At 40.0% G+C, this 26,802-nt stretch overlaps 4 protein-coding genes across 6 annotated transcripts; 2 read left to right on the top strand and 2 right to left on the bottom strand.

Moving 5' to 3' along the window:
- Positions 1-360: 360 nt before the first annotated feature.
- On the top strand, positions 361-8,750 carry EMB1030 (Alanyl-tRNA synthetase, class IIc). 3 transcript variants are annotated; one of them, XM_023677680.2, is made up of 13 exons: positions 361-661; positions 1,506-1,604; positions 1,711-1,919; positions 2,655-2,833; positions 3,522-3,600; positions 3,871-4,005; positions 4,132-4,281; positions 4,433-4,543; positions 4,628-5,545; positions 6,488-6,760; positions 6,864-7,073; positions 7,177-7,334; positions 8,031-8,750. In XM_023677680.2, exons 1-13 carry the CDS (start codon positions 520-522, stop codon positions 8,365-8,367), a joined length of 3,000 nt encoding a protein of 999 aa, XP_023533448.2. In that variant the 5' UTR covers positions 361-519; the 3' UTR covers positions 8,368-8,750. The 3 variants fall into 3 exon arrangements, with proteins under 3 accessions (XP_023533448.2, XP_023533449.2, XP_023533450.2); XM_023677681.2 differs by having other exon boundaries at positions 1,489-1,612; XM_023677682.2 differs by having other exon boundaries at positions 520-661; positions 1,489-1,604.
- A 3,253-nt stretch (positions 8,751-12,003) lies between these two features.
- LOC111794638 (cytokinin riboside 5'-monophosphate phosphoribohydrolase LOG5) lies at positions 12,004-13,846 on the top strand. The gene is made up of 7 exons (XM_023676722.2): positions 12,004-12,342; positions 12,465-12,562; positions 12,726-12,756; positions 12,881-12,980; positions 13,071-13,141; positions 13,221-13,364; positions 13,482-13,846. The coding sequence occupies exons 1-7, from the start codon at positions 12,229-12,231 to the stop codon at positions 13,617-13,619; spliced, it is 696 nt and encodes a 231-aa protein (XP_023532490.2). The 5' UTR covers positions 12,004-12,228; the 3' UTR covers positions 13,620-13,846.
- On the bottom strand, positions 13,625-16,301 carry LOC111795141 (uncharacterized). Its single transcript, XM_023677400.2, has 2 exons — positions 15,868-16,301; positions 13,625-15,285 (listed from the first exon to the last, which is right to left on the bottom strand). Exons 1-2 carry the CDS (start codon positions 16,264-16,266, stop codon positions 14,776-14,778), a joined length of 909 nt encoding a protein of 302 aa, XP_023533168.2. The 5' UTR covers positions 16,267-16,301; the 3' UTR covers positions 13,625-14,775.
- A 3,913-nt stretch (positions 16,302-20,214) lies between these two features.
- Positions 20,215-24,999, bottom strand: LOC111795899 (serine/threonine-protein kinase BSK1). Its single transcript, XM_023678528.2, has 9 exons — positions 24,527-24,999; positions 24,295-24,430; positions 22,680-22,813; positions 22,498-22,603; positions 22,288-22,373; positions 21,422-21,610; positions 21,067-21,267; positions 20,854-20,967; positions 20,215-20,739 (listed from the first exon to the last, which is right to left on the bottom strand). The coding sequence occupies exons 1-9, from the start codon at positions 24,857-24,859 to the stop codon at positions 20,503-20,505; spliced, it is 1,536 nt and encodes a 511-aa protein (XP_023534296.1). The 5' UTR covers positions 24,860-24,999; the 3' UTR covers positions 20,215-20,502.
- Between the last annotated feature and the right edge of the window lie 1,803 nt (positions 25,000-26,802).

The following is a 26,802-nucleotide window of genomic DNA, read 5'->3' as shown; positions in this document are numbered from 1 at the left end:
GGAAAATATTTGTTCATCGCCTATGTATAAAATATTTTCATTTTATTAATTTAAATTATTAAACTAATTTTAATTAAATTAAATTATCTATTTTTCAATCAATCTTAATATTATCCTCAAATAAATAATTTTAACACAATTATATAAAATAAAGCCAAAAAAAAAAAGAAGAAAATGAATTATTAATTAATTTTTTGAAATTACGACCATTAAATTGCTAAGAAATTAAATTGTTATAAAATTTCAAAATTTATTATAAATAAAATTTTTAAAACTAAAAAATTAAAAAAAAATTCAAAAAAAAAAAAAAAAAAAAAAAAGAATTAAAATTTGGGGAGCAGTTTTGTGGGCTCACGGTGCCCACACTTCGATTTCAGCTTCTTCCGCTGAAGCTTCCAAATTGTCTGGTCCTCTCAATCGAACTTATCTTCTTCTTCCTCCTCAATCTCAATTCAGCACATAAAATACAAACCATACTTCCTAGGATTAAGTTCTAGGAATTGGGAGCACTGCTCGTCAATGGAGTTCACCTTGAAGCTCCCAAATCATCCGCCTCGTAGTTATGGCCGTAACTCTCTTACTCCACTTCAACGTTCAAGCTTGTATGGCAACAAACCTGCCTCCCTCGTGCGACCCAGACGGAAAGTTACGTGCTCTTCCGGTACTTCTCCTATTTTGTTCTATCTTTCTATCGATTTAGAGCTTGAGAATTAACTTGCGGAATGTTTTGAACCCATTTGAGGGAAACCGTGAAATGCCGTGTAGCTTGTTTGTTTCTGAGGCTGGATTGATTTTTAAGTATCTGGGTCATCTGTATATGAATGACTTATCAATGATTAGTTCCGTTTTCTATGATGTTTCTGAATCTGGGTTTCGAAGGAGCCCCCTCGCCCGAACAATGGTTGAGTTATTGGATTCTTGATATGCAAAGTCACTTGATTGCTCTTCTTATTTGGTGTTTTTTGTTATCAGTAGGTTACAAGTTGATATCTATTATATTATCTGTTGAGGATTGTTGCGAGAGGAGTCCTACATTGGCTATTTCAGTGAAGGGCGTAACGATAAAATGTTATACGTTCTTTAAGTATCTCGGGAGCATCGAAACAAGAAATTTTGATTGAAGTGATTCCAAATCAATTTGGTTTGAAACACAAGTAGGAATTTGAAATTCTTTCGTACCAAATCCGTATGCCAAATTGAGCATAGCCTATGTGCTTGCTAGATGATCTAGCTCTGTTTCATTGATCATGAAATGATTATTCTGATTTTACATGAACACCAGAATTATAAACCTTCTGGCCAGCCCCTTCGATCGTGTAGTACTAGTCCAACTGCATCGTAGTATTGTTGGTCGTGTTCATATGATACTAGACTGTTACAATTTCATTTTCATAAACAAATATTGATGCCCCACATGCTATGAGTTCTATTAGGATCGTTAACTCCTTTTTCGTTCTTCCGGCTGACCTATTATGTTCTGAATATCAGCTTTCGGGATATTACAGGCTATATTACAAGGAATTCTGCCCCTTTTCCGTCCACCATGGATTGTCACAGACATTTTCTTCCAAACGTAGCTTGGGGCACACAACTCAAAACAAGAAGTATATCAGTCAGTTTGATTAAAATTATATTCTCGACTTGCAAATTTTTCATTTGTCGTTTCAACGCTTCACCGAATTCTTACATTTCGACTTTTCACTGTTTCAGCATCTGTGAAACCAGTGCATGAGGAATTAGTAGAGGATAAGTCCGAGGATCTCCAAGTGTCTGGGGATTCTATTCGTCGTCGGTTTCTTCAATTTTACGCTTCCCGTGGACACAAAGTTCTTCCCAGTGCTTCTTTGGTCCCAGAAGACCCCACGGTTTTGTTGACAATTGCAGGAATGCTTCAATTCAAGCCTATATTCCTTGGAAAGGTATGGCATGCACGTCGTTAAAGCTCGTGTTAAATTCTATTGCATTAAAATCGACTTAACATTCTTTCACCATACCTTTGCTTGGAAGAAGCACTGGATGATAACATTGTTTTGGTATGCGTGTTGTGTTCTTTCTTTGTTATAAAGACTGTAATATTCAGTTGCTCATGAGCTATCCTTTCAAAGAAAGCACCTAGGCTTTGGTGTAATGTGGTTAGGGTCACTCTTTGAGGGATACCCCTAGGGAGGAACAAAAGAATATTAAGGGGGCGGGATAGGGAATTTTTCTTCGCACCTTCTGTGGCTTCCAAATCTTATGGAAAATGGTGTCATGTCGTCCTTGTAGTGACTTCTGACTTCTGTGTGAGATCTCACATTGGCTGGAGAGGGGAACGAAGCATTTCTTATAAGGGTGTGGAAACCTCTCCCTAGTAGACGCGTTTTAAAACTGTGAGGCTGACGGTGATACGTAACGAGCCAAAGCGGACAATATCTGTTAGCGGTGGGTTTGGACCGTTACATTCTGTACCTGGATGTTTTAGAAGAGGAACTATTGGAGTAAAGATACTTTAGAGCAGCTTAGTAATATACTTTTGAGTTATTTTGAAGCTATTATTCTCTCTTTCTTTTCTTTAGTTTGTTGTTTTTCTTCCTGAAAAATAATTGTTTGTTATATCTTGAGCTAGTTTGAATTGCAAAATCTTCAACTTGTTCTTTATGTTCATTATTTTTCAGGTACCTAGACTGGTGCCTTGTGCTGCAACTGCACAAAGGTGCATACGTACAAACGATGTAGAGAATGTAGGTCGAACAGCTCGGCATCATACGTTCTTTGAGATGCTTGGAAACTTCAGTTTTGGTGATTACTTCAAGAAAGAAGCGATTAAGTGGGCATGGGAACTGACAACCATCGAGTATGAATGAATTACATTATCATAATATTAGTTCTAAAATTTTTCAAGCTCATTTGAAACTGAAGCAGGACAAGATTTCTCATCAAGTAAATATTATAATTGTGAGATCCCATATAGGTTGGAGAGGGAAACGAAGCATTCTTTATAAGAGTGTGGAAACCTCTCTCTAGCAAACGCGTTTTAAAACCGTGAGGCTGACAACGATACGTAACGGGCCAAAGCGAACAATATCTACTAGGAGTGGGCTTGGACTGTTACAATATTGTTGCCTGCCAAGATCCAAGCTATAAGCTTCTTGAGCATAAAATTCTAATATTTCTTTCGATATTAGCAACTTCATCTAAGAGTTGAATGTGTATTATCATTCTCTTTTTCTATCAGTGTTCCATCGCCCCTTGAACCTTCTTGTAAGAGCCCAAGCCTACCGCTAGTAGATATTGTCCTCTTTGGGCTTTCCCTTTAAGAGATTCCCCTCAAGGTTTCAAAACGCATTTACTAGGGAGAGGTTTCCACACCCATATAAGGAATGTTTCGTTCCCCTCTCCAACCGATGTGGGATCTTACACTTCTCCTTTTATCTTCTCGCAATTTATAGGTATACTGATCTAATAAAGCGTGATCAATAAATAAACATGCCATTGAGTCTACTGCTTTAGATTTCATTGGATAATGGGTTTTGTCCCTCCAGATTTGGGTTGCCAGCCAACAGACTATGGATTAGTATATACGAAGAAGACGACGAAGCTTTTGCAATATGGCATGACGAGGTTGTATACTCGAAATCTTTCAACTTGTTATGCTTAGTGAATTTACGCTCTTTCTTGAAGCTTACATCTCTTTGATTGTATATTTTGTTCTTAAATAAATGTTCATTTAATTACTTGCTCCCTGCAACCTAGAGCGGTAACTTGTGCAACGAAGTCGGGGACTATCGTGCTTTTCATTTTCTGTTAATTTTCTTTTATTGAGGCAAGAAAACAATTTTCGAAATGTAGGCAACCTTTAATGTACGTAATACGTATCGTATCTTATTCCAGGTTGGTGTTCCTGTTGAACGTATAAAGAGGATGGGTGAGGATGACAACTTTTGGACGAGTGGTATCACAGGTCCATGTGGTCCGTGCTCCGAGATTTATTATGATTTCCAGCCTGAGAAGGGGCATTCTGATGTTGTATGTAGTATTTTTCTTTCCCTTTGTTGATTATATGGAAGGCTGTATAGGCGTTGTCTAGTTCTTAGTAGCACTTCAATGTTCCATTAATCCATTAACTCTTGAAGAGTTTGATTATTTTTGCAGGATTTGGGGGATGATACAAGGTTTATGGAGTTCTACAACTTAGTTTTCATGCAATACAACAAAAAGGATGATGGCTCCCTCGAACCATTGAAACAGAAGAATATAGATACAGGGCTCGGTTTAGAGCGCATGGCTCGTATTCTCCAGAAAGTACTATAGCTACTCATCGTAAAGTTACTTATGAAGTTCAACATGAAGTACTAGAACTCACTGAACTAGGAAGATCTTATATTTCATTTTATGTTGCAATCACTTGCTACTCGTGTTGGTGAATGTTTTTTTTATTATCGTTTTCTTGCAGGTTCCGAACAATTATGAGACGGATTTGATCTACCCCATTATACAGAAGGCCTCAGAATTAGCTCATGTGACATATGACACTGCTGATAATCAATCAAAAACAAGCCTTAAAGTATGTGTATCTTAGAAGAAACTATCATTTACGCTTCGTTCCACTTGGTTTCTTCATCATTTCAATGCTTTTTATTACTTCTAGATCATTGGAGATCATATGCGTGCAATTGTATACCTGATATCTGATGGAGTCGTCCCATCCAACATTGGGAGAGGATATGTTGTTCGTAGGCTTATCCGAAGAGTTGTTCGTACTGGTAGGCTGCTTGGAATAAAGGGGGACGGAAAAGGCAATACTGATGGGGCATTTACACCACATATTGCAGAAAAGGTCATTGCATTAAGCTCCCATATCGACGAGGACGTGAAGGGTAGGACAGGCCGCATTCTCGAGGAGCTGAAAAGGGAAGAACTTAGGTTCGTACAGACACTAGAGCGAGGGGAAAAACTGCTTGAAGAGATGCTAGCTGATGCATTGGCAAGTGCTAAAGAAGATGGAAGATTTCCTTGCTTGGCTGGTAAAGATGCATTTCTGTTGTACGACACGTACGGGTTCCCGGTGGAGATTACGACAGAGGTTGCTCAAGAGCGTGGTGTAGTAGTTGATATGAAGGGCTTTGATATCGAAATGGACAATCAGAGACGACAATCTCAAGCTGCACATAATGCTGTCAAGCTGGAAGTTGGAGAAGGTGCAGATATCATGGAAAACATCTCTGACACAGAGTTTCTAGGATATGATATGCTCTCTGCTAAAGCCATTGTAGAGAGTCTTATTGTGAATGGTAAATCTGAAATACAGGTCTCGGAAGGACACGATGTCGAAGTTTTGTTGAATAGAACGCCGTTCTATGCGGAATCTGGTGGTCAGATTGGAGACCATGGTTTCATCTATATTTCAGAAGGTGAAAACAGAGGAAATGTAGTAATGGAGGTAAAAGATGTACAAAAATCTGCAGGGAGCATATTTGTTCATAAGGGTACCATCAAACAGGGAGTTCTAGAGGTTGGAAGAGAAGTGAAAGCAGAAGTAGATGCAAAATTGAGGCAGGGAGCCAAGGTAACATTATTTGCATGTCGCTGCGTTATCGCTTAGAAATCTTGTGCGTTAATCTTTTGGAACACCTTTTATGAGGAACAAATGAGATCCCACATCGTTTAGAGGGGATCGAAACATTTCTTATAAGGGTGTGGAAACCTCTCCCTAGTAGATGCGTTTTAAAACCGTGAGACTGACGGCGATACGTAACAGGCCAAAGTGGACAATATCTGCTAGCGTTGGGCTTGGGCTGTTACAAATGGTATCAGAGCTAGACACTGGGCGGTGTGCCAGCGAGGATGCTGGGCCCCTAAGGGGGGTGGATTGTGAGATCCCACATTTATTGGAGAGAGGAACGAGGCATTTCTTATAAGGGTGTGGGAACCTCTCCCTAGCTTACACGTTTTATAATGGTGAGATTGACGGTGATACGTAACGGGTCAAAGTGGATAATATCTTCTAGCGGTAGGCTTGGGCTGTTACAAATGGCATTAGAGTCAGACACCGAGCGGTATGTCAGCGAGGACGCTGGGCCCCCAAGGAGGTGGATTGTGAGATCCCACATCGATTGGAGAGGGGAACGAAGCATGTCTTATAAGGGTGTGGAAACCTTTCTTAGCAGACGCATTTTAAAACCGTGAGACTGACGGTGATACGTAACGGACCAAAGCGGACAATATTTGCTAGCGGTGAGCTTGGGTTGTTACAAATGGTATCAGAGCTAGACACTGAATGGTGTGCAAGCGAGGACGCTGGTCCCCCAAGGGGGGTGGATTGTGAGATCCCACATCGATTGGAGAGGGAAACGAAATATTTCTTACAAGGGTATGGAAACCTCTCCCTAGCAAACACGTTTTAATACCATGAGACTGACAACGATACGTAACAGGCCAAAGCGGACAATATCTGCTAATGGTGGGCTTGAGCTGTTACACCATCTGACTTGTTTCGTAATATTTGTAGGTTCATCACACTGCCACACATTTGCTACAATCTGCGCTTCGAAGGATTATAGGCCAAGAAACGTCACAAGCTGGTTCCTTGGTTGCCTTCGATCGGCTCAGATTTGATTTCAACTACCACCGACCTCTGGCCGACACCGAGATCTTACAAATTGAAGAGTTAATCAATGGTTGGATTGGAGATGCAGTGCTTCTTCAAACTAAAGTTATGCCTCTTGCAGAAGCCAAAAGCGCAGGGGCTATTGCTATGTTTGGAGAGAAGTATGGAGAAGAGGTATGAACTTTTTCTCACTACAAGCACAAATTTTGACAATGGCATATCTGAAATCACTTTGCATACCATTTCTGTTAAGGGTTACTTTGGATCCTTCTTCTAGGTACGTGTCGTTGAGGTTCCTGGCGTGTCGATGGAGCTCTGTGGTGGGACTCATGTATTCAACACTTCAGAAATACGAGGTTTTAAAGTCATCTCGGAGCAGGGCATTGCATCGGGCGTTAGGCGAATAGAGGCCGTGGCTGGTGATGCTTTCATCGAGTACGTTAATGCTAGAGACTACCATATGAAGCGGTTGTGCACCATGCTCAAAGTATGCCATTACCTATTTGAGTAGCATAACTAAGTTTAAACTTGATTGGCAAGCGATGATTCGGTATTCTTTTCGAAAGCGAACTTTACTTTTTTCGGTGCAGGTAAAAGCTGAAGATGTTACAACCCGAGTAGAAAACCTCATCGAGGACTTGCGGTTGGCGAGAAATGAAATCTCTAATTTGCGTGAAAAAACTGCGGTTTTTAAAGCATCAAGCCTTGCTAATAAGGCATTTGTGGTTGGAACTTCAAAAGAGATCAGGTGAGTAATTATAAACTTTCCGAAGTATCCATTCCCCTAACAGTCCAAGCCTACCGCTAGCAGATATTGTCCTCTTTCGGCTTTCCCTTCTGGGCTCCCCCTCAAGGTTTTTAAAACGCGTCTACTAGGAAATGTTTCCACACCTTTATAAGGAATGTTTCGTTCTCCTCTCCAACCGATGTAAGATCTCACAATCCACCCTCTTCGGGACCTAGCGTCCTCGCTGGCACTCGTTCCTCTCTCCAATCAATGTGGGATCTCACAATCCACTACCTTTAGGGCCCAGCATCCTCGCTGGCGCTCGTTCCTCTCTCCAATCAATGTGAGATCTCACATCCACCCCCCTTCAGGGCTTAGCGTCTTCGCTGGCACTCATTCCTCTCTCCAATCGATGTGGGATCTCACAATCCCACCCCCTTTCGAGGCCCAACATCCTCATTGGCACTCGTTTCTCTCTCCAATCGATGTGAGATCTCACGATCCACCCCCTTCAGGGCCCAACATCTTCGCTGACACTTGTTCTTCTCTTTAACTGATATAGGGTCTCACAATCCACCCCTTCAGGGCCCAGCGTCCTCACTAGTAGTGGGCTTGAGCTATTACAATATTTTCTTATTTTCTCAAGTTCTAGACATTTTGAAACAATTTTCTTCCTATGATCCATCTTAACACAACAGATAACAATCTCTTTCACAGGGTACTAGTCGAGTATATGGACGATACCGATGCCAATTCACTAAAAGGTGCAGCCGAGTTCCTGATGGACAATCTTCAAGATCCCGCAGCTATCGTACTAGGCTCCTGTCCAGGCGAAGGAAAAGTGAGTTTAGTAGCAGCATTTACGCCAACTGTTGTTGATCTGGGAGTGCAGGCAAGGAATTTCATAGGACCTATAGCTAAGTTGTGTGGTGGAGGAGGGGGTGGGAGGCCCAATTTTGCTCAGGCAGGTGGAAGAAAACCTGAGAACTTGTTGAACGCACTCGAAAACGCTCGAACAGAGCTTGTTCGAATCTTATCTGAGAAGGCAAGCTAGGACTCATTCGAATCGTAAACGGAATGCATTCGTGGCATCACGGGTTAGAGCTCATATCCTTGAATTGGTACAGTATCTTTGGAAGAAGCATGGATATAAAATGTAATAGATCTGTGAGAGATTCTTGTTGCTCCATGTTACAAGAGTTATTGATTCTTTGAATGAAACTCTCATACATGTTTGGAAAAGGAAAAACAGCCATCTCTGAAAGAATCAATGGCTATTCACTGCTTTCAAACTTGGGAGAGAGATAGCCCTCTCGAACGGGTTATTGTTATATCGTAATATTGTAGTGTCTCTTCGATATTGCAATATGTTCATATGGTTTTAAACCATGAATGGGATACTCATCATATTTATCATGGAGCTCAGTAGTATTCGCAGTATTAGTCTCAGTAGAATTCTTATGTCAGCGACAGAAGCACTAGCTAACGCTGTGAGCATCTCATAATGGTTCTTATTAGGTTAGGGACAGTCAGCCCAAAGTTACTCGTGATTGGTAATGGCATAATGAAAAGAAGGGTAGGGGAAACACAAACCGAGTTAGATGACAAAGTTGAGCTCAAAGATACATTTTTTATGGGTAGAAGTACCTCACAATCTTTTCTTCTGTTATTAGGAAAGTCTTCCCGGGAATGTAAGTCCAAGCCTCGAAGGAATTGTCTCCTCACTCAGCTTTGATTCAACGGTTGTGTGTTCGGTAATTATTTCAAATAAATAAATAAAAAGTATAATTTGAAAGGAATCAAATAATTAGTGCCTAAAAGCCAAAATTAGGTACACTCCCATCCTTTTAACCAAACCTTAAAACTCCCTTCCCCACACGTCTCTTCCTCTTTTTGTTCTAATTTTATTCATATTTTCTTCAATCATATCATTTATGATTTCTAAACATATTTGTTGAAAGTTTCTAAAATTTATTTATATGAATTATTTTTTATAGTTATTTATTTAATAGGTGGATAGGCGCATACTCTGGATCGACTAGCTAATAGGACGGGCAATGTAATACAATCTCCAGGACGGACGATGTGAGTGAGAGCTACTCAGCGATCAGACCAGACAGATGTAGGTAGCTTGATTGCCTTACCCGTCAACCTGCACCTATAGAACCTAAAGGATGACCCAGCAAACTTCCTTTATTCATATAGCAACTTTTGTTAACTCGATTCCTTTGTAAGGAGTACATGTTGAAGTAGAAAACGTTCTATTGCTTTTGAATATCTTACTTCAAAGTACAAACTCGACCATTTAAAAGAATACAATATCAGGCCAATATAAAGATGACATGTTCGTGTCGGGACAACATTTGTGTTTGGGACCCATTTTGGTTGAAAGGGAAAAGGGCAGAGCATTATCATGAAGCATTCAGCCCCTTTTCCCTCAATTCTTCACTTTCAATGCATTCAGTGTGTCCTTTTAAGATGTCCATTTTGGTTATCTCGTAAAGTTTGGTTATCTCGTACTCAAACATATAAATTCAGACTTTCGAAATTTGTACAAACTCAACGTTTTTTTCATTCCTAGATACAGAAATTCAAAATTCTAAACTCGACTCATCTTAACATATATGATATTTCGACATTTGTCAATGAAAAAGCACTTTTAAGGGAAAAGGAAATGAATACAAAGATTTTTCTAATTAAAAGAAGATTTCTTATTCAAAGGTGAAAAGTACAATTTATTTAACAGTGGTAAAGATATGTAATCATTGGGATGTAGAAAGGAAAATGGTAAAAAATCAGTACTTTTATGCAATGGCTTCTTTCTCTAAAGGAATCTGCATCTAACCAAAGAAAATGAGCTAAATGAAATGGGGATCAAGGGGGTTGGAGGATGGAGATAGGATCTGCACGTGTTTAGAGCATTTTAGCCACCACGTTATGATTGATTTGCACCAGAAATAAGACAGACAGGAAGAGTCTAAGGCGAAGTACTGATGTTTTCCAACTCTTAAAAGGGATAATAGACTTGTCGGTCTGTGAGATCTGGGGAAGAAAACGAAATATTCCTTATAAGAGTGTGAAAACCTCTCCCGACTGACGGCGATATATAATGGGCCAAAGTGGACAATATGTGCTAGCAGTGGGCTTGAGCTATTACAAATGGTATTAGAGCTAGACATCGGATGTAACGACCCAGATCCACCGCTAGCAGATATTGTCCTATTTGGGCTTTCCCTTTCGGGCTTCCCCTCAAAGCTTTAGCTTTAAAACGCGTCTGCTAGGAGAAGGTTTCCACACCCTTATAAATGGTAGTTTGTTCTCCTCCCCAACCAATGTGGGACATCACACCGGATGTGCCAAGGACACTAGACCCCCAAGGGGGTGGATTGTGAGATCCCACATCGATTGGAGAGGGGAAGGAAGCACTCCTTATAAGGGTGTGGAAACCTCTCCCTAGTAGATGTGTTTTAAAATCGTGAGACTGACGACGATACGTAATGGGCCAAAGCAGACAATATCTCCTAACGGTGTGGAGAAAGAGAAATAACAAAGGAGAAAAAGAGAAAGGAGGTGGGGGCTGTCTTTGTTTTGTTTTCTTTTTTCCCTGTGGCCAAGAGTTTTCCCTATTGGATGATTTGCTCATTTGATCCTCTTGAATACGAAACCATCCTCGCCCTTTAATTCATGGTGCCACGTACCAGACAGATTGACACCACCAAAACTCTGTTCCAGCAAGAGGTCAGTTCTTAATAAGATAATGCATATTAGGCCAAGAGTGGAAAGTTCATGCCATCTACTTATTCCCACATTAAAGACTTGTCTTACTAAACTTTCTCCCTACACATTTATTGTTGTTTTTTCATGTGGGTCTCAACCCGTAAGGAATTTTATGCCTCGTTGACATGTCAAGAAATTGTATTATAAGAGATAAATAGAGTCTCTCATATGGAACGCTAATAGGTCAAGAAAGTTCGAGAGATTTCTGGTGTGTTCTGGCGGGTTGTTGGTGAGGACTGAGTAGTATAAGTGGACTATAAGTGGACTGGGGAAGCTCATACGAGCAAGGGAAAGGTTCTTGTCTTGTTGAAGAATAAGAACTTTAGATCTAAATTATCCAAGAACCTAAAAACTATAAAGAATCAACTCAAGGGTAAGTTTTGGAACAGATTATCTTAACGATCAACATCAGGAATATAGAAAACTCGTGATTCAAATCACTCCACAAGATATCTTGATCAAGACTACTTGAATGACTCTAGCATCTAAACAAAAGAAATACAAAAGAACAACCTCATGGCTTAAGAAGCATACTATGCAACTTTCATTTTAATATCCAAAATCATCCTAGCCTTGAAAGTAAACTTTAGAGTAACCTATGGTCAACTGAAAGGTTGTAACACTCCTTCTCATCAATACCATAATAACCACTAACTAATTGTAACTTAAAACCTTAAAAATAATACCTTAAAATTGAAAAATACAATGAGATCTCCCTAAATCCAAACATGTCTGATACAATCTTGTCATCCACAGTCAAAATAAAATCTCTGTAGCATGATTAGGATACCTCATTTCGTATCACTTTGTTTTCCTATTTGTTGAAATAGAATGTAGTTGAAAAAGTAACAGGGAAGGACAATTGTTGCAGCATTTGTTTATATCACAAACCTACATTGCATGGTAGACTCTTTACCTTTTCCCCTCTTTTTTTCTCCTTTAACTCGTTTAACTCTTCTTTCAGAGACTACACGGACTTTTTGGACATAATGTGGCGTTAATATAAAGCGGCTATTCCCTAACATCCGAGTGGCCTATAGCAGAGTGAAATCGAAACTTTCCCCTGTATGTACATGTTCGGATATCCACATGTAAAACTGATCACGTAGCTCCTCTTGGCAGAAACCAGAGCAGTGAAATGGAAGGGAAGGTAGTAAAGTCCAGGTTCAAAAGGGTTTGCGTGTTTTGTGGGAGCAGCACAGGAAAGAGAGGCTGCTATAGAGATGCAGCCATTGATTTAGCTCAGGAGCTGGTATTTCTTTGAATATCTCTCTCTTTTATCCATTTTCAAAAGCTTCTTGATGTTTTTCTCTTCCCCTCTCTCTCTTCCATTCTTTATATGCATATATATTACACTGTATTTTCTCTGTGAAGATTTCAAGAAGGTTGGAGCTTGTTTATGGAGGTGGGAGTATTGGGCTAATGGGTCTGGTTTCACAAGCTGTTCATCGTGGTGGAGGGAGAGTCATGGGGTAAGTGATCCAAAGCACTTTTGTGAGATCCCACATCGGTTGGGGAGAAGAACGAAGCATTCTTTATAAGGGTGTGGAAACCTCTCCCAAGCAACGCGTTTTAAACTTCTATTATGTACATGTTTGAGGTTTCAAAGCATGCTTTGGTTTTGTTCATTTGCAGGATCATTCCTAGGACACTAATGAACAAAGAGGTGAGAAGCATATCAATACCGTAATTTGTTGAATTTTGTTTTGGCTTAATCAAAGTTGTAGCTAAAACTTAACTTGATTCTTCCTCTCTAAAAAAACGATCATTTCCTGGGGGGAAAACTACAGATAACTGGTGAAACAGTAGGAGAGGTAAGACCAGTAGACAACATGCACCAAAGGAAGGCAGAAATGGCCCGCCATTCAGATTGCTTTATTGCCCTACCAGGTTCCATCAACCCCTTTAACCTTTCCTATTCCGAAACACAATCCCACAATTCTTTTTTTTTTTTTTTATCCTTATTGCACTGATTTTCAGGTGGGTATGGAACTATGGAAGAACTTTTAGAAGTAATCACTTGGGCTCAACTAGGCATCCATGACAAACCAGTAAATTCAAAAAAACAGATTACCACAAGTTTCATTTCGATCTCCCCTTAAAGTTCCTTCAGCAAATTCTCATTCTCAGGTTGGCTTGCTGAATGTAGACGGCTACTACAACTACCTCCTCACTTTCATCGACCAAGCAGTGGAAGATGGATTCATAAAACCATCACAACGCAACATCATAGTGTCCGCACACAACGCCAAGGACCTGGTTCAGAAACTAGAGGTCAGTGATTCAGTCAGACATTTCGTCGAACAGTTGGTGGGCATATTTTAAAATTCCACAATTTGAAGCAGATTAAAGATTATATTCGACTCATGATTATAATGTTGGTTTGTTTAGGAGTACGTGCCTGTACACGACGAAGTGATAGCCAAATCGAGATGGGAAATTGAGCAGCCACCACAACAACAACAGCATCAGCAGCAAAAACAAGTGGGGTTCGAACCCAAAACTTTCCATGCTCAAATCACCCTGTAAAGTGGAAACTTGAAAACAAAAAGGAGAAAAAGATTCCGTGAATGAAATTGAAAGCAGGTGTTTTTTTTGAGGTGAATTTGGGTCATCACCGACCGTTCTATAATTGGGTGGGACATTCTCTTTTTGTTTGTAAGCTTATGAGAATTAAGGGGAAAAAATCGAGTACTAGTAGAAATTCTTGTATTTGAAGCCTAAAATTTGGTTATCCAAAATTTGTATTAATCTTACTCCATCCCTACTGTTTGGATTATATATTTGGATTATATATTAGAAACCTCTCCGTAGCAGACGCGTTTCGCGGTGGGCTTGGACTTGGACTGTTGCAAACAGTATCAGGCATGTCAATGAGGACATTGGGTCCACACAAGGAGGGTGGACTATAAGATCTCACAAGGACGCTCATCACGCGGTTGAGTGACACAATCGCACTTTTGAAGGCAGCGGACTAGCGATTGTGCGGCACTCACTTTCCAACGACAAGTGAGCTAAGCCAATTTGTTCTTGCGTCGCATACCGCCAAGCGACGTATGATCAAGCCTCTAGCCTCGGTTTTAAAAGAAGGTTTTAGAAAACAAGGTGAGAGAGAGATTTTAGAAAGAGACGTTATATAAGCAAGCAAAAGAGAGATAACAACGGCTTAGCATATATAACCTTGGGTAGGGAGAAGTTGACAACTAGTCATATCCCCTATAGTACATTCTGAGGCATTTCATGTCTGGCAGACCTAGACATGATATTTTTGAAGCGTCATACGCCCTAAAACTACAAAAGTAAAAACACTAGAATGAAAAGACATGACAAGGGTTATGGCTTGTCATGGGCATGCGGCCATGAGCAACACGCCCGAGACGAGCATGACCGTGACATTGAGCCCCTGGATTGAAATGGGGAAGACTTTACTATTCCCATTTCACTCCGTCGACATTTTTTCGCTCGTTAGACCTATCAATCGGCTAAAATATTATATATTCGATTAAGGTGCTAAAGATTAGAATACTGATCTCGAAACGTAAAAGACATCATCAACGAGAGAGGGACCGTCCATTGCTTTCGGGAGCAAACATATTAACATATTTGCCATTGTATTCATCTACAAACCTTCCATATATGGCTTCAAAAATACACACATCAATGGAATACATCAACTAACTTCCTTCTAGTTATTGATAATATTCAAAAGTAAAACCCTATTTCTTATCAATCTCCTAAACAAACCCTCCAACCCTCCTTCCAAATCTTGAACACATGCCTCCAACTTACCTAGCTGATCCCCCATACTCTCGATGCCATCGCGCACGGCGACGACGTTATCAAACGGTAATCTACTAGCCACCATGTCAACCGCTGCATCCACGGTGGCAAACTCGTTCTCTTCTCCTTCTTCAACCCCTTCTCTCAACGACCCTTTTTTCGAGCGCATTAGCTTCGAAACGAGCGCCCAACCGTTACTCTTCGCCTTCCCTTTCTTCCCCAAAACATAGCACATGAGGGCTTCGACAACGTTCACACTTGTAGCTTCTACGTCGAATAATAGAGCGATTAAGGCCATCGTTTCAGTGTCTTTAATGGAAATTGAGCTTGGTTTCGTCCCGTATGTCTTTATGCTAGCTAAAGACTTTTGAATTGCTCTGATCACTACTTTTCTTGAGATTAAATATTTCTCCACCTGTGAATCAAAAGATTGGAATAAAAATCAATCAATTATGTTTGTTTTATCGAGATTGTTGAAAAGAAATTCCACACGGGCTAATTTAGAAAATGATCTTGAGTTTATAAGTAAATAATACAACTCCATCGGTACGAGATTTTTTGGGAAAACAAAAAACAAAGCCACGAGAGCTTATACTCAAAATGGACAATTTCATACGATTGTGGAGAGTCCTAATTCCGGACATGTTTTCAATAATTTTTCACTTTTTTAAGGAAAAGTTTGAATCTTTAAATCTGTTACACGAACACAACTCTCGACAATAGTACGATATTGTCCACTTTGAGCATAAGCTCTCATGGCTTTGCTTTGGGCTCCCCGAAATCATTTCCTAAATTAGCCGACGTGGGACTTTCATCATCCAACAAAATCTATCGGTAGAAAATGTTGGATTGTTGGGAGGGAGTTCGATGTGGCTAATTAAAAGAATGGTCATGGATTTATAAGTACAAAGCCACCCGAGCTCATGTTCAAAGTGGATAATATCATACGATTGTGGAGGTTCGTGGTTTCTAACGGAAAATAGATAGCAAAACAAACCTGATTGGCAACGGCATTCCCACAGGACCCAGAAAAGGAAGATCTTCTCCTAACCAAGGACTGCAGCTCCCTAACGCACTCTTTAGTATGAATAACGCCATCCTTAGCAGCGCTACACAAATCAAGCAGCCTTAGCGAGCCATCAAAGATCTCATCGACCCATTTCTCCCGGCGCTGTGCTGCAAAGGCGTCCATGGTTCGGCGTAGCAGCAGCAGCTTGTTGACGCACTCTTGCAAGTCTTGCAGCCCGGCGAGCTTCTTGACCATGGCTGGCGCTGTCCATGGGGCGGAGTCTAGCGCCTTCAGCCGACAGAGGTGCTCGTCGCACTCTGTGACAAGTGGGTGCGGCCGTGTCGGAAGGCTGTTGGAACGGGCGTGACAGTTGGAGGAGCCTCCCATTTGAACAACAAAAACAGAGGTTTTGGGAAAAAATTTGAATCTTTTTCTTTTTTGCGTTGGTGTGTGTGGAAGGGTTTTTATTTAGGAGACAAACGGAATCTGATCCATTTGAATATATATATATATATATATATACATATATTTGTTCGGTTAGGGTAAATTATACCATAGTCGTGCACATGAGTTGAGTTGGAAAAATATTTTGGACCAATCCGAGGGGTGGTGACCCGGGGCACCCTGAAAAAAGAATTCCCAACCCGATGTAACCCTCTATTCTCGAGTTAGATTGAATTGGATTGTCATATTTTTTTTTTTATCATTATTTAATTTTTTTTTTAATATTCACGAGTTACATTGGCTAATATTTGTTACTGTCAAATATTTTTAATCTCCATAATAATTTTAAAATTAGGGTAAGGTTGGGTTGCGTTGAAATCTTATTTTCGGGTTGGTTTGGTTTGGTTGACCTAACTAACAAAATGTCAACCAGGGAATTGGTCCGAAGTTTCGATTTTTCGAAAATTCAACCTAACTCGAACTAGAAAAAATCTAACTCAACCCAACTTTTATGGTTTGGATCGGGTAGTTAGTGATCGAGTAACTCAACCGAGCAAATTAGTGATGATAGTTATAACTATATTGCGCAGTAATATAATTGGATATCATTTGTTGGAAGCTAAACTCAATACGACACTGTTACTTACTTGCTATATCTTCAATATAGAATCATTCCAAGCAAAACACGATTAATTTTGGAGTTCATAGAGCCACCGAACAAAAAGATGCACTTTGGTAGTATAAATATTCTCTTCAAAATCAGTCTCATTCAGATGTGGTCTGTGTTCATTAATGTATTGTTCCTTACGAATAGACATCTATCCCTAATAGATCTGTGACTTTTCGAACTTTTTCATTAAGATTAGGTCGAGAAAAATCGAAACTTTCACACGTTTCTGTATAATTTAGTATTAATTACGAAATGGGTTAGTAAGGAGACAACTAGAATCTGATCAATTTGTAAAAAAGTAATGAAAAAGAAGAAGAAGAACATGGATTAATGAGGCTTAAACGTGATTAAGATTGAGATTTGGATCCAAGAACACAAATTTCAGCAATGTTCATGGAGTGTCTCCTGCCCACCCACGTCTCCAACTAATAACCCTAACCTTAATTTAGTATTAAAACCCTTTCTTAAAGACATCAATATCGATGTTTGGTGTTTCCATTTTGTCTTGTTCTTATCATATCGAAGTCTTTGAGATTTTGAGCAGCTGAAGCTGAGCTGTGAGTGTACAGACAAGATTGTTGCTTTCCACAACCACACGTGTGTTGCAACATCATATGTCAACGAGTCATTGTTTTTGTTTTTGTGTAAACACTTTCTCTCTCTCTCGAGATTAATGACTCGAACCGTTCGTGAAACGATCTTGTGTCATCAACTAAAATGTTAGATGTTCGAGTTTTGACGCTCACATGTTATTAAACCGTTGACTTCTTTCAACTATCGTAAGTATAACCTCACTCGATCGAAGGTTCGAATTTCTACTTCAATTCACGTTAAAACTCATTGTAATATTTGTAACAGCTCAAGCTTACCGTTAGTATATATGGTTCTTTTTGGATTTTTCCTTTCGGGCTTCCCCTCAAAGGTTTTAAAACACGTCTACTAGGGAAAGGTTTTCACACCTACGTAAGAAATGTTTCGTTCTCTTTTCCAATCGATATGGAATCTCACATCCACCCCTCTTAGGGGCATGCGTCCTCGCTAGCACACCACCCGGTATCTGGCTCTGGTACCATTTGTTACGTATTGTCGTCAGCCTTACGGTTTTAAAACACGTCTACTAGGGAGAGATTTCCACACCCATAGAAGGAATGATTCGTTTCTTTCTCCAACCGATATGGGACCTCACAGAACTGGTAGAGTGATTCGACATATGCTCATTAAACCTCTGTAATATCAACAACTTAACAAGTCGAGTCTTATATCGGTCACATAGAACACTATACACTTTGAAACTGTTCAAGAAATTACCACAAAATCAACTTTCACACATCAACTACTACGTCAAATACAAAAAATCATATATGGGAAAGCCAACAGAAAGATTCAATCGTGACTTCGTAAACCTAGCTAGCAGCCGCTCAACTGTTCGAGCGTTTTTCTTTTTCCTATTAATAAAGTGGGGTGGTTGGATTCTGATTCAACAAGGATAGAATATCTGGTCGAAGGTCTAGTACACAGTTAGGTAACATGCATTTTTGTTTAGGCTTCCGAACAAGAACGAGAGACAGACGAGACTAAATAGAATCAAATAGGGTTAATAATTAATTGAACAATCTTCGTGTTTGTAATTAATTAATAGATAAGTTTGATGGTTATGATATGTGTGTCCAGCCAACCAGGGTGCATACAACTCAGCAAAGCAAAGCTTGTTATCTTAAAAAACAACAAATTTGATAACATTAATGTATACAGCTATGTCGTGGTGTTCTGTTGGGTCAATCCCATGTTGTATATTAAATACACGAGCGATGATGATGAGAGGTATTGATCTTGAGGCCTCAGACCAAGATACAAACAAATCCCATAATAAATTATAGTAAATTATGTCATTAAAAATGTGTTATTTGTGGTGTAAGTGATGAACTTACGTGCATTAATTATGGCATGTGGATCTATGAGTACCATTCACACTAGACAAAGCATGTGATTAGAGTACGACATGGAGTGACCTTAGTACTAAGTTAAGAGGTTATTAATTTTCTATTAAGAATAACCCTTGGTTCGATTGTTTGGTCACTGATCTTAAGAAATGTTTAAATGGAGTATCGAGCGATTAAATTAATAGGAAATGACTGTTCGACAATGTACTTTCGTAACCGTTGCGTACACGATTGAAAATGTCCACCCTTGTGTCCAACACAAGTGTGTATTATTCGCCCAACGCGTCAAAAGTACTTATTCGCCCAATGTATCCGTATGGGGTTGGTATAGGTGTAGAGATGTCCACGAGGCAAGGTGGGAACAAGAGAGCCTATCTCATTCTCGCCACCTATTTCATTCCCCGTCCCCACGAAATTCCCCATATAGACTGACGACTGATTGCATCGAGTTGATCCAATTTTTTGTTCCCTCTAGCAGAAAAATCGAACAAAACTGAACCGATTCAATTTTTAAAAAAAAAAAAAAAAAAAAAAAAAAAACCCAACTCAACCACTATAGTTCCGGTTAGGTTGGTTGGGTTGATCAGGTTTTCGGATTCAAAATAGACCGCCACCATACTACAAGAACCTATTTGATCTAAAGAATTGGACACCATTTTAATGTGGTAGAGATTGAAGATGCAAGTTCTCTCAACTTTACCAAAGTCCAACCTAATTAATATGATCTTTTACTTTATAACGGTCTAAGTTCACCGCTAGTAGATATTATCCGCTTTGTCTCGTTATTATCGATGTTAGCCTCACGATTTTAAAATGTGTTTATAGGGAGAGATTTCCACACCCTTATAAGAAATGTTCCGTTCCCCTCTTCAACCAAAATGGGATCCCAAAATCCACTTCCTTTGGGGGCCAGCATCCTCACTAGCACACCGCCCAGTGTCTAGCTCTAGTACCATTTGTAACAACCTGAGTCCACTGTTAACAGATATTATCCGTTTTGGCTCGTTACGTATAGTCGTTAGCCTCACGATTCTAAAACACGTCTACTAGGGAAAGGTCTCTTCATCCTTATAAGGAATGTTTCGTTCCCCTCTCCAACCAATATAGGATCTCAAAATCCACCTCCCTTAGGGGCCAGCGTCCTCACTAGCACACCGCCCGGTGTCTGGCTCTAGTACCATTTGTAACAACCTAAGCCCACCGTTAACAGATATTATCCGTTTTGACTCATTACGTATAGTCATCAGCCTCACGGTTTTAAAAAAAATGCTTTGTTCGACATAAATTCTAACGGAAATGTTTGAATATTATTCCTTTGTTTGATTGAGATCAGAAAGTTTGGGACTTATCTACACTGTTATGTTTCAAAAGGGGCACTAGCAGACTAACTAGGTCATATTCATAGACATGGTTTAAATTGGTTGAATTTACAAGCCCCCTTCAACTCACATGAACAATCAAGCTATAAGTAAGTAGCAGCCTCAGCAACACTATACAAATTGTGGTAGCCTCAGCAACAAACAACAGCAATATGCTCGTCGAGTTCGTAATCGTCGATCACCGACCACCTCATTGGCTCCTCTCTTCCAACGTAGCTGCTTCGTTCAACATGTCGACGGCATCCTCCTGCATATCCAGCTTTGCAAGAGCAACTGATTGCATGTAGAACGCTGTTGGCCAATCTGGGTGTACGCATTGTGCTTGCATCGCATCACGAAGCGCAGCATCGGGTTGATCGCATAACAAATAGCATAGGCTTCGTCGGGCAAACACGGTTGGGGAGACCATAGTTCCTACGTTTATGAACTGCAAGAACAGACAAAACTCATGTCACCACGAGTTGTTCGGGTCTAAGTGCAAGATTATTGTCGTCGTATACGATACTCGTGTGCAAAAGAAAGCTCGAAAAAGCTGCGTTACCTGTGAATAGCAATCAATGGCACCTTTAAAGTTCTTGTCCCGGAAGGCGAAATCGCCGCGCTTTCTTGCCTCTAGCATATCTCTGATCTGTTGTGTCCATTCTTGAAAAGATAGCTGAAACAATTGAACGATATGGAACTTATAAAACCTTCCTGCTCGTTCGACTAAGTCGTTTTTATCTTATAAACGAAAGTCGAATACATCGATGTAAACCTCATTAGTTCCTTCGTCGTCTCTGTAGTGCGTCATTACCAAGATTCGATGAATTGCTGTGAGATCCATCCTCGAACAAGCCTCGCCCATCGGCGATAAAGGTCGTTGTGGGGTTATTGGGGCCACTGGAGCCGCTGGGGTCGTTGGGGCCATCGGGGCATCCTCGTACTTCTTTATTCCAAGCATGACATAAGAGGGAACCTACGAACGTGCATGTAGATTGAGCCTACTACATTTGGAATGCAAGGTAACTCGTGGGAATCGAGTCCTAGTTGGCTGGACCATGACTCGAACCTATTTTCTCCAAGATTTTAAAACGCGAGAACACTCAAAGGGAGCAAGCAGAGCTACTTACATCTGGTTTTGTTTGCAAGGGAGCGAGAGTCGAAACAAGATCCTCTGTGTTCGGCCTGTCTCTTGGTTCGTATTGTAAACATTGAGAAGCGAGATTAACGACCACGGTTGCGTCCTCTGTAGAAAATTTTCCTTCCAAATGCGAATCCATTAAGAGAATGATGTTCTTTCCTTGGATCATATCGAGAGCCTGCATTCGCAAACGAACATATCAAATGAACAACAGTTTAATTTTTCTGACATTAAGGCTTTTACATGGCCTTGGAACATGTTAACGTTGACGGGATTCCTAGATATCTAGCGGCACGGTCATGTTTATCTAAAACGTGTTGCCCATGGCCGCTTACCCATTCCAAATCTTTTACCTTGCTCTCATTCAAGCATGTTGGCGTTAAACTCCTAGCCACTTTTGATGTCTACTCCCGTTCAAGGCAATTTGTCTCGTATTGTACCATAGAGGGATATGACTAGTTGACATATCTTCCTACTCGGGTTTTCTCTAACCAACTCCATTTTCTAAAACCGTTTCCCAAAAACGGTGATAGAGGCTATGAATAGGATATTTGTGCCACCGGGAATCCATATTTGAATTGGCTGACTTACTTAAGAGTCACACAATCACTCTCTGAGTCCTAAAGAAGTACGATTACGACTATTGGTCAAGGCAATAGTAACCTCCCTTTCACATCAACGAGGTTTGGATCGTAATGCTCGTAAAATAAACAGTTGCATCTGAATGAATGAATTCATAACCTAGGAGATGAGACGAGAGTCACGACTCTCTCTCCTCGTAATAACATCATCAAACGTTCGCTTTCTAACACGAGAACGATTCAAGCATACAATGTTATAAAATTAGGTACTTACATGACTTGGAGGGATGTGCTTGCCACTTAGAAGATCCAAAAGAACAGTACCAAAGCTATAAATAACACTTTCAGGGGTTACCCTTCCTACAATAGATGAATCAAAGTGAAGAACAACACTTCAAACATGGAAATGAAGAACTTTATTGTTGACACACACACAAAAAGAGCTAGATTTCCAACATCAACCAAAAGATGAACATCAAAGTACCATTTTTCAAGTACTCGGGTGGCGTGTAGGCCAGATTTGTACTGTAACTCTTACCGTCCCTGCTGTTTTTCATCAATCCGAAACACGAAAGACGTGGATCGCCGCCCTATAAGAGCGTAACGAGATGAAGATAAACTTTATATCAAAAACTAGTAATAGATACCAATTAGTGAAGACGATACCTCGTCGAAAAGAACTCTATACGCATTCAAGTCGTGGTATAACGCTCGGCCTTTCGTGGTACAATACTCCAAGGCTTCAGCTATATAGAAAGCAACTCTTAACCGCATGGCCCACTCAATGGTTTGATTCTCCCCTGTGGGAAAGAGTTAAGAAAATAGCAAGCTCATTCAATCCTACATAGTCGTATGCACGATTCAACCATAAGCAACAACTGCAACTTAAACAATGATCTCATTGACTCAGAAGAATGTGTGAGATCCAACATCGGTTGGAGAGGAGAATGAAGCATTCTTTATAAGAGTGTGAAAATTTCTTCCTAGTAGACCGTTTTAAAAACCTTGAAGGGAAGCTCGAAAGGGAAAGCCCAAAGGGTGTGAAAATATCTATTAGCGGTGGGTTTGGGCAGTTACAAATGGTATCGAAGTTAGACACCAAGCGATGTGCCAGGGAGGACATTGGGCCGCGAAGGGAGGTGGATTTGTGAGATCCCACATTGATTGGAGAGAGTAACGAGTGCCAACAAGGATGCTAGGCTCCGAAAGAGGTGGATTGTGAGATCTCACATCTGTTGGAGAGAGGAACAAAGCATTGTTTATAAGGGTGTGGAAACTTCCTCCTCGCAGATGTGTTCTAAAAATCCTGAGGGAAAGCCCAAAGAGAACTATATCTGCTAGCGGTGGGTTTTGGCAGTTACAAATGGTATCAGAGCCAGACACTAGGCGATGTGCCAACGAGGGCACTGGGCCCAAAAGGGAGGTGGATATTGGGCAGTGTGCCAACGAGGACGCTGGGCCCCGAAGAGGGGTGGATTTTTGTGAACCCACATCGATTGGAGAGGGGAGCGAGTGCCGATGAGGACGCTGGGCCCTAAAGGGGGGTGGATTGTGAGATCCCACATCGATTGGAGAGGGGAACGAGTGCCAGTGAGGACGCTAGGCCCTAAAGGGGGGTGGATTGTGAGATCCCACATCAATTGGAGAGAGCAACGAATGCCAACTAGGACATTGAGCCCTAAAAGGGGGTGGATTGTGAGATCCCACATCGATTAGAGAGGGAAACGAGTGCTAGTGAGGACGTTGGGCCCCAAAGGGGGTGGATAGTGAGATCCCACATCGGTTGGAAAGGGAATGAAGCATCCTTCATAAGAGTGTAGAAACCTCTCACTAGCAGACGCATTTCAAAAACTTTGACGGGAAACCCAAAAGAGAGAGTCCAAAAAGGACAACATCTACTAGCAGTGGAAATCAAAATGTGATAGCCTTATGAGGTCAATGCAGATACTCGTAGAACAACGAACTTCCCTATATCTCTACAACGATACGATACACTCCACTTCAAGCCTAAACCAACTAAACGTTGCTCTCGGTTTCACCTCGTGCCTACAAAACCATTTCCACTTCTAGCCAACACAAGGATCATATCCAAATCCCCAATAGTTCCATTCATCTAGAGCTACCAACATGTTCCCTCCCATGTCCCCCAGAAACGAACACAACCAGGAGACAGAGTATCCAAGAACTACAGGGTGGGTATCAGCTCCAACACAACTACATACTAAATATGAGCTTCAACACTTCACAGAAAACCAAATAAAGCAAGAAAAACATAACATACAGTGGAATAAATGCTTAGCAAGAGTATCATTGGGCATGTACTCAGCAACAAGCAGCCTCTCATCACCATCGCAGCAGTACCCTATCAAGTTAGCAAACCTTGGATGCCGTAGCTTCCCAACTCCCGAAGCCTCTTCCTAAAAATTCCACATACCCATTTCACAAAATCAGCAAAAACACAAACAAAACACCAAAACACACCCAAATTCTTCACAGAAGTACCAAAAAAGTACCACAAATTGCTTGGAATCCGGCCAAGCCACCTTCGTAAACTTCTTCACAGCGATCCACTTCTGGTTCTGTAAGCGGCCCTTATACACAATGTTCGGAGCCTTCTCGCCGCTCTCAGACACTATGAAGTTGGGGCTGAAATTGTCGGTAGCCGCCGTAAGGTCCGATAAGGAGAATTCCGAGAAAGTGGAAACCATGTCCATGGGCGCCGTCGGTTCGGGTACAACAGCAGGTGGCGGCGGCGGCTCCACCGCGACATTCGGCGGCACAGTCTGCAAGGTTTGAAGCTTCTCCGGGTGGGTTTCTGTGAGAAAGGTGGATTCACAGCACCCCATAACAATTTTTGCTCAGAACCCTTTTGAAAACTCTGTTCGAGAAGAAGGAAAAGTGAAACAGAGAGGAAATTGGAGAATGGAAAAAAAGGGGAAAGAGAAGAATATTAGATAGCTGGGGAATCAACTTTTTAAGCTCTAAAAAGAAAAAAGAAATACAATCTGTATAATAAATAGAAGATTAGTTCTTACGGTTCATTCAATCGAAGAAACTGTTCATAAATATCAGCTGGATTCGATTTGCTTAATTCATTGGTCAATCCCAAAGTGACAGTTTCCTTTTTAGAATTTTTAAATCCACAATCCAATGCATTATCTACCATAATGGCTACTTGCAAATCCCCAAGAACATACAAAAATCATCATATTTTTATAAGTTTGATATTAAAATTACGTCTCTGGTGTCGAGTAAAAGAGAGGTACATGAATTAATCGATACTATATTTAAATGAGAGCGATTACGAGAATAGGATGGCAAGAAATGCAGAAATGAAATGAAATGAAAATTACTACTTATACTAATAAGGTGCATATTCGTTGCTACCTATATGAAACACCCTCTATAAGAGTGTAGAAACTTTTTCCTAAAGAATTGAGGAGAAGTTCGGAAAGTACAAAGAGGACAATATCTGCTAGCGATGGACCTGAATCATTACAAATGGTATCAGTGCCAGACATGGGGCGATGTGCTAGCGAGGAGGTTGTTCTTTGAAGGGGGATGGACACAAGGCGGTGTGCCAATAAGGACGTTGGCCCCGAAGGGGGTTGGATTTGGTGGGATCCTACATCGATTGGAGAAAGAAACAATTGTCAGTGAAGATGCAAGGCCCTGTAAGGGGTGGATTGTGATGTCCCACATCGGTTGGGGAGGAGAACGAAACACTCTTTATAAGAGTGTGAAAACCTTTCACTAGCAGACGAGTTTTAAAGTTTGGAGGTGAAGGTCGAAAGGGAAAGCCCAAGAACAATATTGGCTAGCAATGGACCTGAGCCGTTACAAACATGTGAGTAAGGACAAAACATGTTGGAATGTTATGTTGGGTGAATATTTGCTAGCAGTGGACTCGGTCGTTACAAATGTGTGAGTAAGGACAAAACATGTTGGAATGTTACGTTGTGTGAACTCATGTAAATTTTTTTAAGATACATCTGAACGAGGACAAGACGTGTTGGTCTAATTTTAATATTTTTATTTTTAATATATTTAATTTCAATTGGATATGGAAATTTCAAAGAAAAATACAGTCGATTAGATAATTGGAAATTATAAAAATAATAAATAAAATAAAATAAAGCATCTTTAGCTTATTCAAACTTAGAATTAGATTCACAGCCAATTAAAATTAAGAATCAAATTTAGAAATATTTTATAAAATAATTATGCCTTATTTATTTTGGATGTTTATTATATAATTTTAATTTTTTAATTGTTTTTGGTGTTATTTAATTTATGAAGATCAAATTCTTTTATTTATTTAATAGACATTTTTTATTTTATTTTGAAACACCATCATTTCATAATTGATTTTAAAATGTGATATAATGATTGTTTTCAAATTCTACCTAATATTTATATTATTTTATACTATAATATTTTTATTTTTAAAATATTACAAGACATTAATTTTCAAAGTAATTGATTATTTTGTTACTAATATTTTTTTTTGTATAATATTTAAAAGTAATGGGGTAAAAAGACACTTGAATTTTTTATTCTTCTTGTCTTCAATTAATCACTTTTATATTAAATAATTGAAAAATTACGGCGGGAGTAGGCGTTTTTGAGTTAAATTGGGAACGGGTGGAGAAATTTTTTGGCCCAAATCGAAATATCCAGCTAGTTGAATAAGGTTTACAGCTTAATCCGGATTAAATCGTTCATTTTTTAATTAATTTTAAAAAAATATTATTTATTCACATTAATACATGTCAGGTTCATTTTTAAG

The sequence above is a fragment of the Cucurbita pepo genome, chromosome 5 (assembly GCF_057944985.1).
Source record: "Cucurbita pepo subsp. pepo isolate OVF chromosome 5, ASM5794498v1, whole genome shotgun sequence".
Lineage (NCBI taxonomy): Eukaryota > Viridiplantae > Streptophyta > Magnoliopsida > Cucurbitales > Cucurbitaceae > Cucurbita > Cucurbita pepo.
Note: the sequence above shows the minus strand (reverse complement) of the source record. Positions and strands in the feature narration are given on the sequence as shown.

Coding starts and splice junctions, on each gene's coding strand:
- LOC111795141 (XM_023677400.2), bottom strand. CDS start 16,266: ATGGGAGGCTCCTCCAACTGTCACGCCCGTTCCAACAGCCTTCCGACA. Junction 15,286..15,867: donor GGAATGCCGTTGCCAATCAG/GTTTGTTTTGCT, acceptor TTTGATTCACAG/GTGGAGAAATATTTAATCTC.
- EMB1030 (XM_023677680.2), top strand. CDS start 520: ATGGAGTTCACCTTGAAGCTCCCAAATCATCCGCCTCGTAGTTATGGC. Junction 3,601..3,870: donor TTGCAATATGGCATGACGAG/GTTGTATACTCG, acceptor ATCTTATTCCAG/GTTGGTGTTCCTGTTGAACG. Junction 5,546..6,487: donor AATTGAGGCAGGGAGCCAAG/GTAACATTATTT, acceptor TAATATTTGTAG/GTTCATCACACTGCCACACA.
- LOC111795899 (XM_023678528.2), bottom strand. CDS start 24,859: ATGGGGTGCTGTGAATCCACCTTTCTCACAGAAACCCACCCGGAGAAG. Junction 21,611..22,287: donor AGCACATCCCTCCAAGTCAT/GTAAGTACCTAA, acceptor TTGCGAATGCAG/GCTCTCGATATGATCCAAGG. Junction 20,968..21,066: donor ACGACGAAGGAACTAATGAG/GTTTACATCGAT, acceptor CAATTGTTTCAG/CTATCTTTTCAAGAATGGAC.
- LOC111794638 (XM_023676722.2), top strand. CDS start 12,229: ATGGAAGGGAAGGTAGTAAAGTCCAGGTTCAAAAGGGTTTGCGTGTTT. Junction 12,563..12,725: donor GGTGGAGGGAGAGTCATGGG/GTAAGTGATCCA, acceptor GTTCATTTGCAG/GATCATTCCTAGGACACTAA. Junction 12,981..13,070: donor TTGCTTTATTGCCCTACCAG/GTTCCATCAACC, acceptor ACTGATTTTCAG/GTGGGTATGGAACTATGGAA.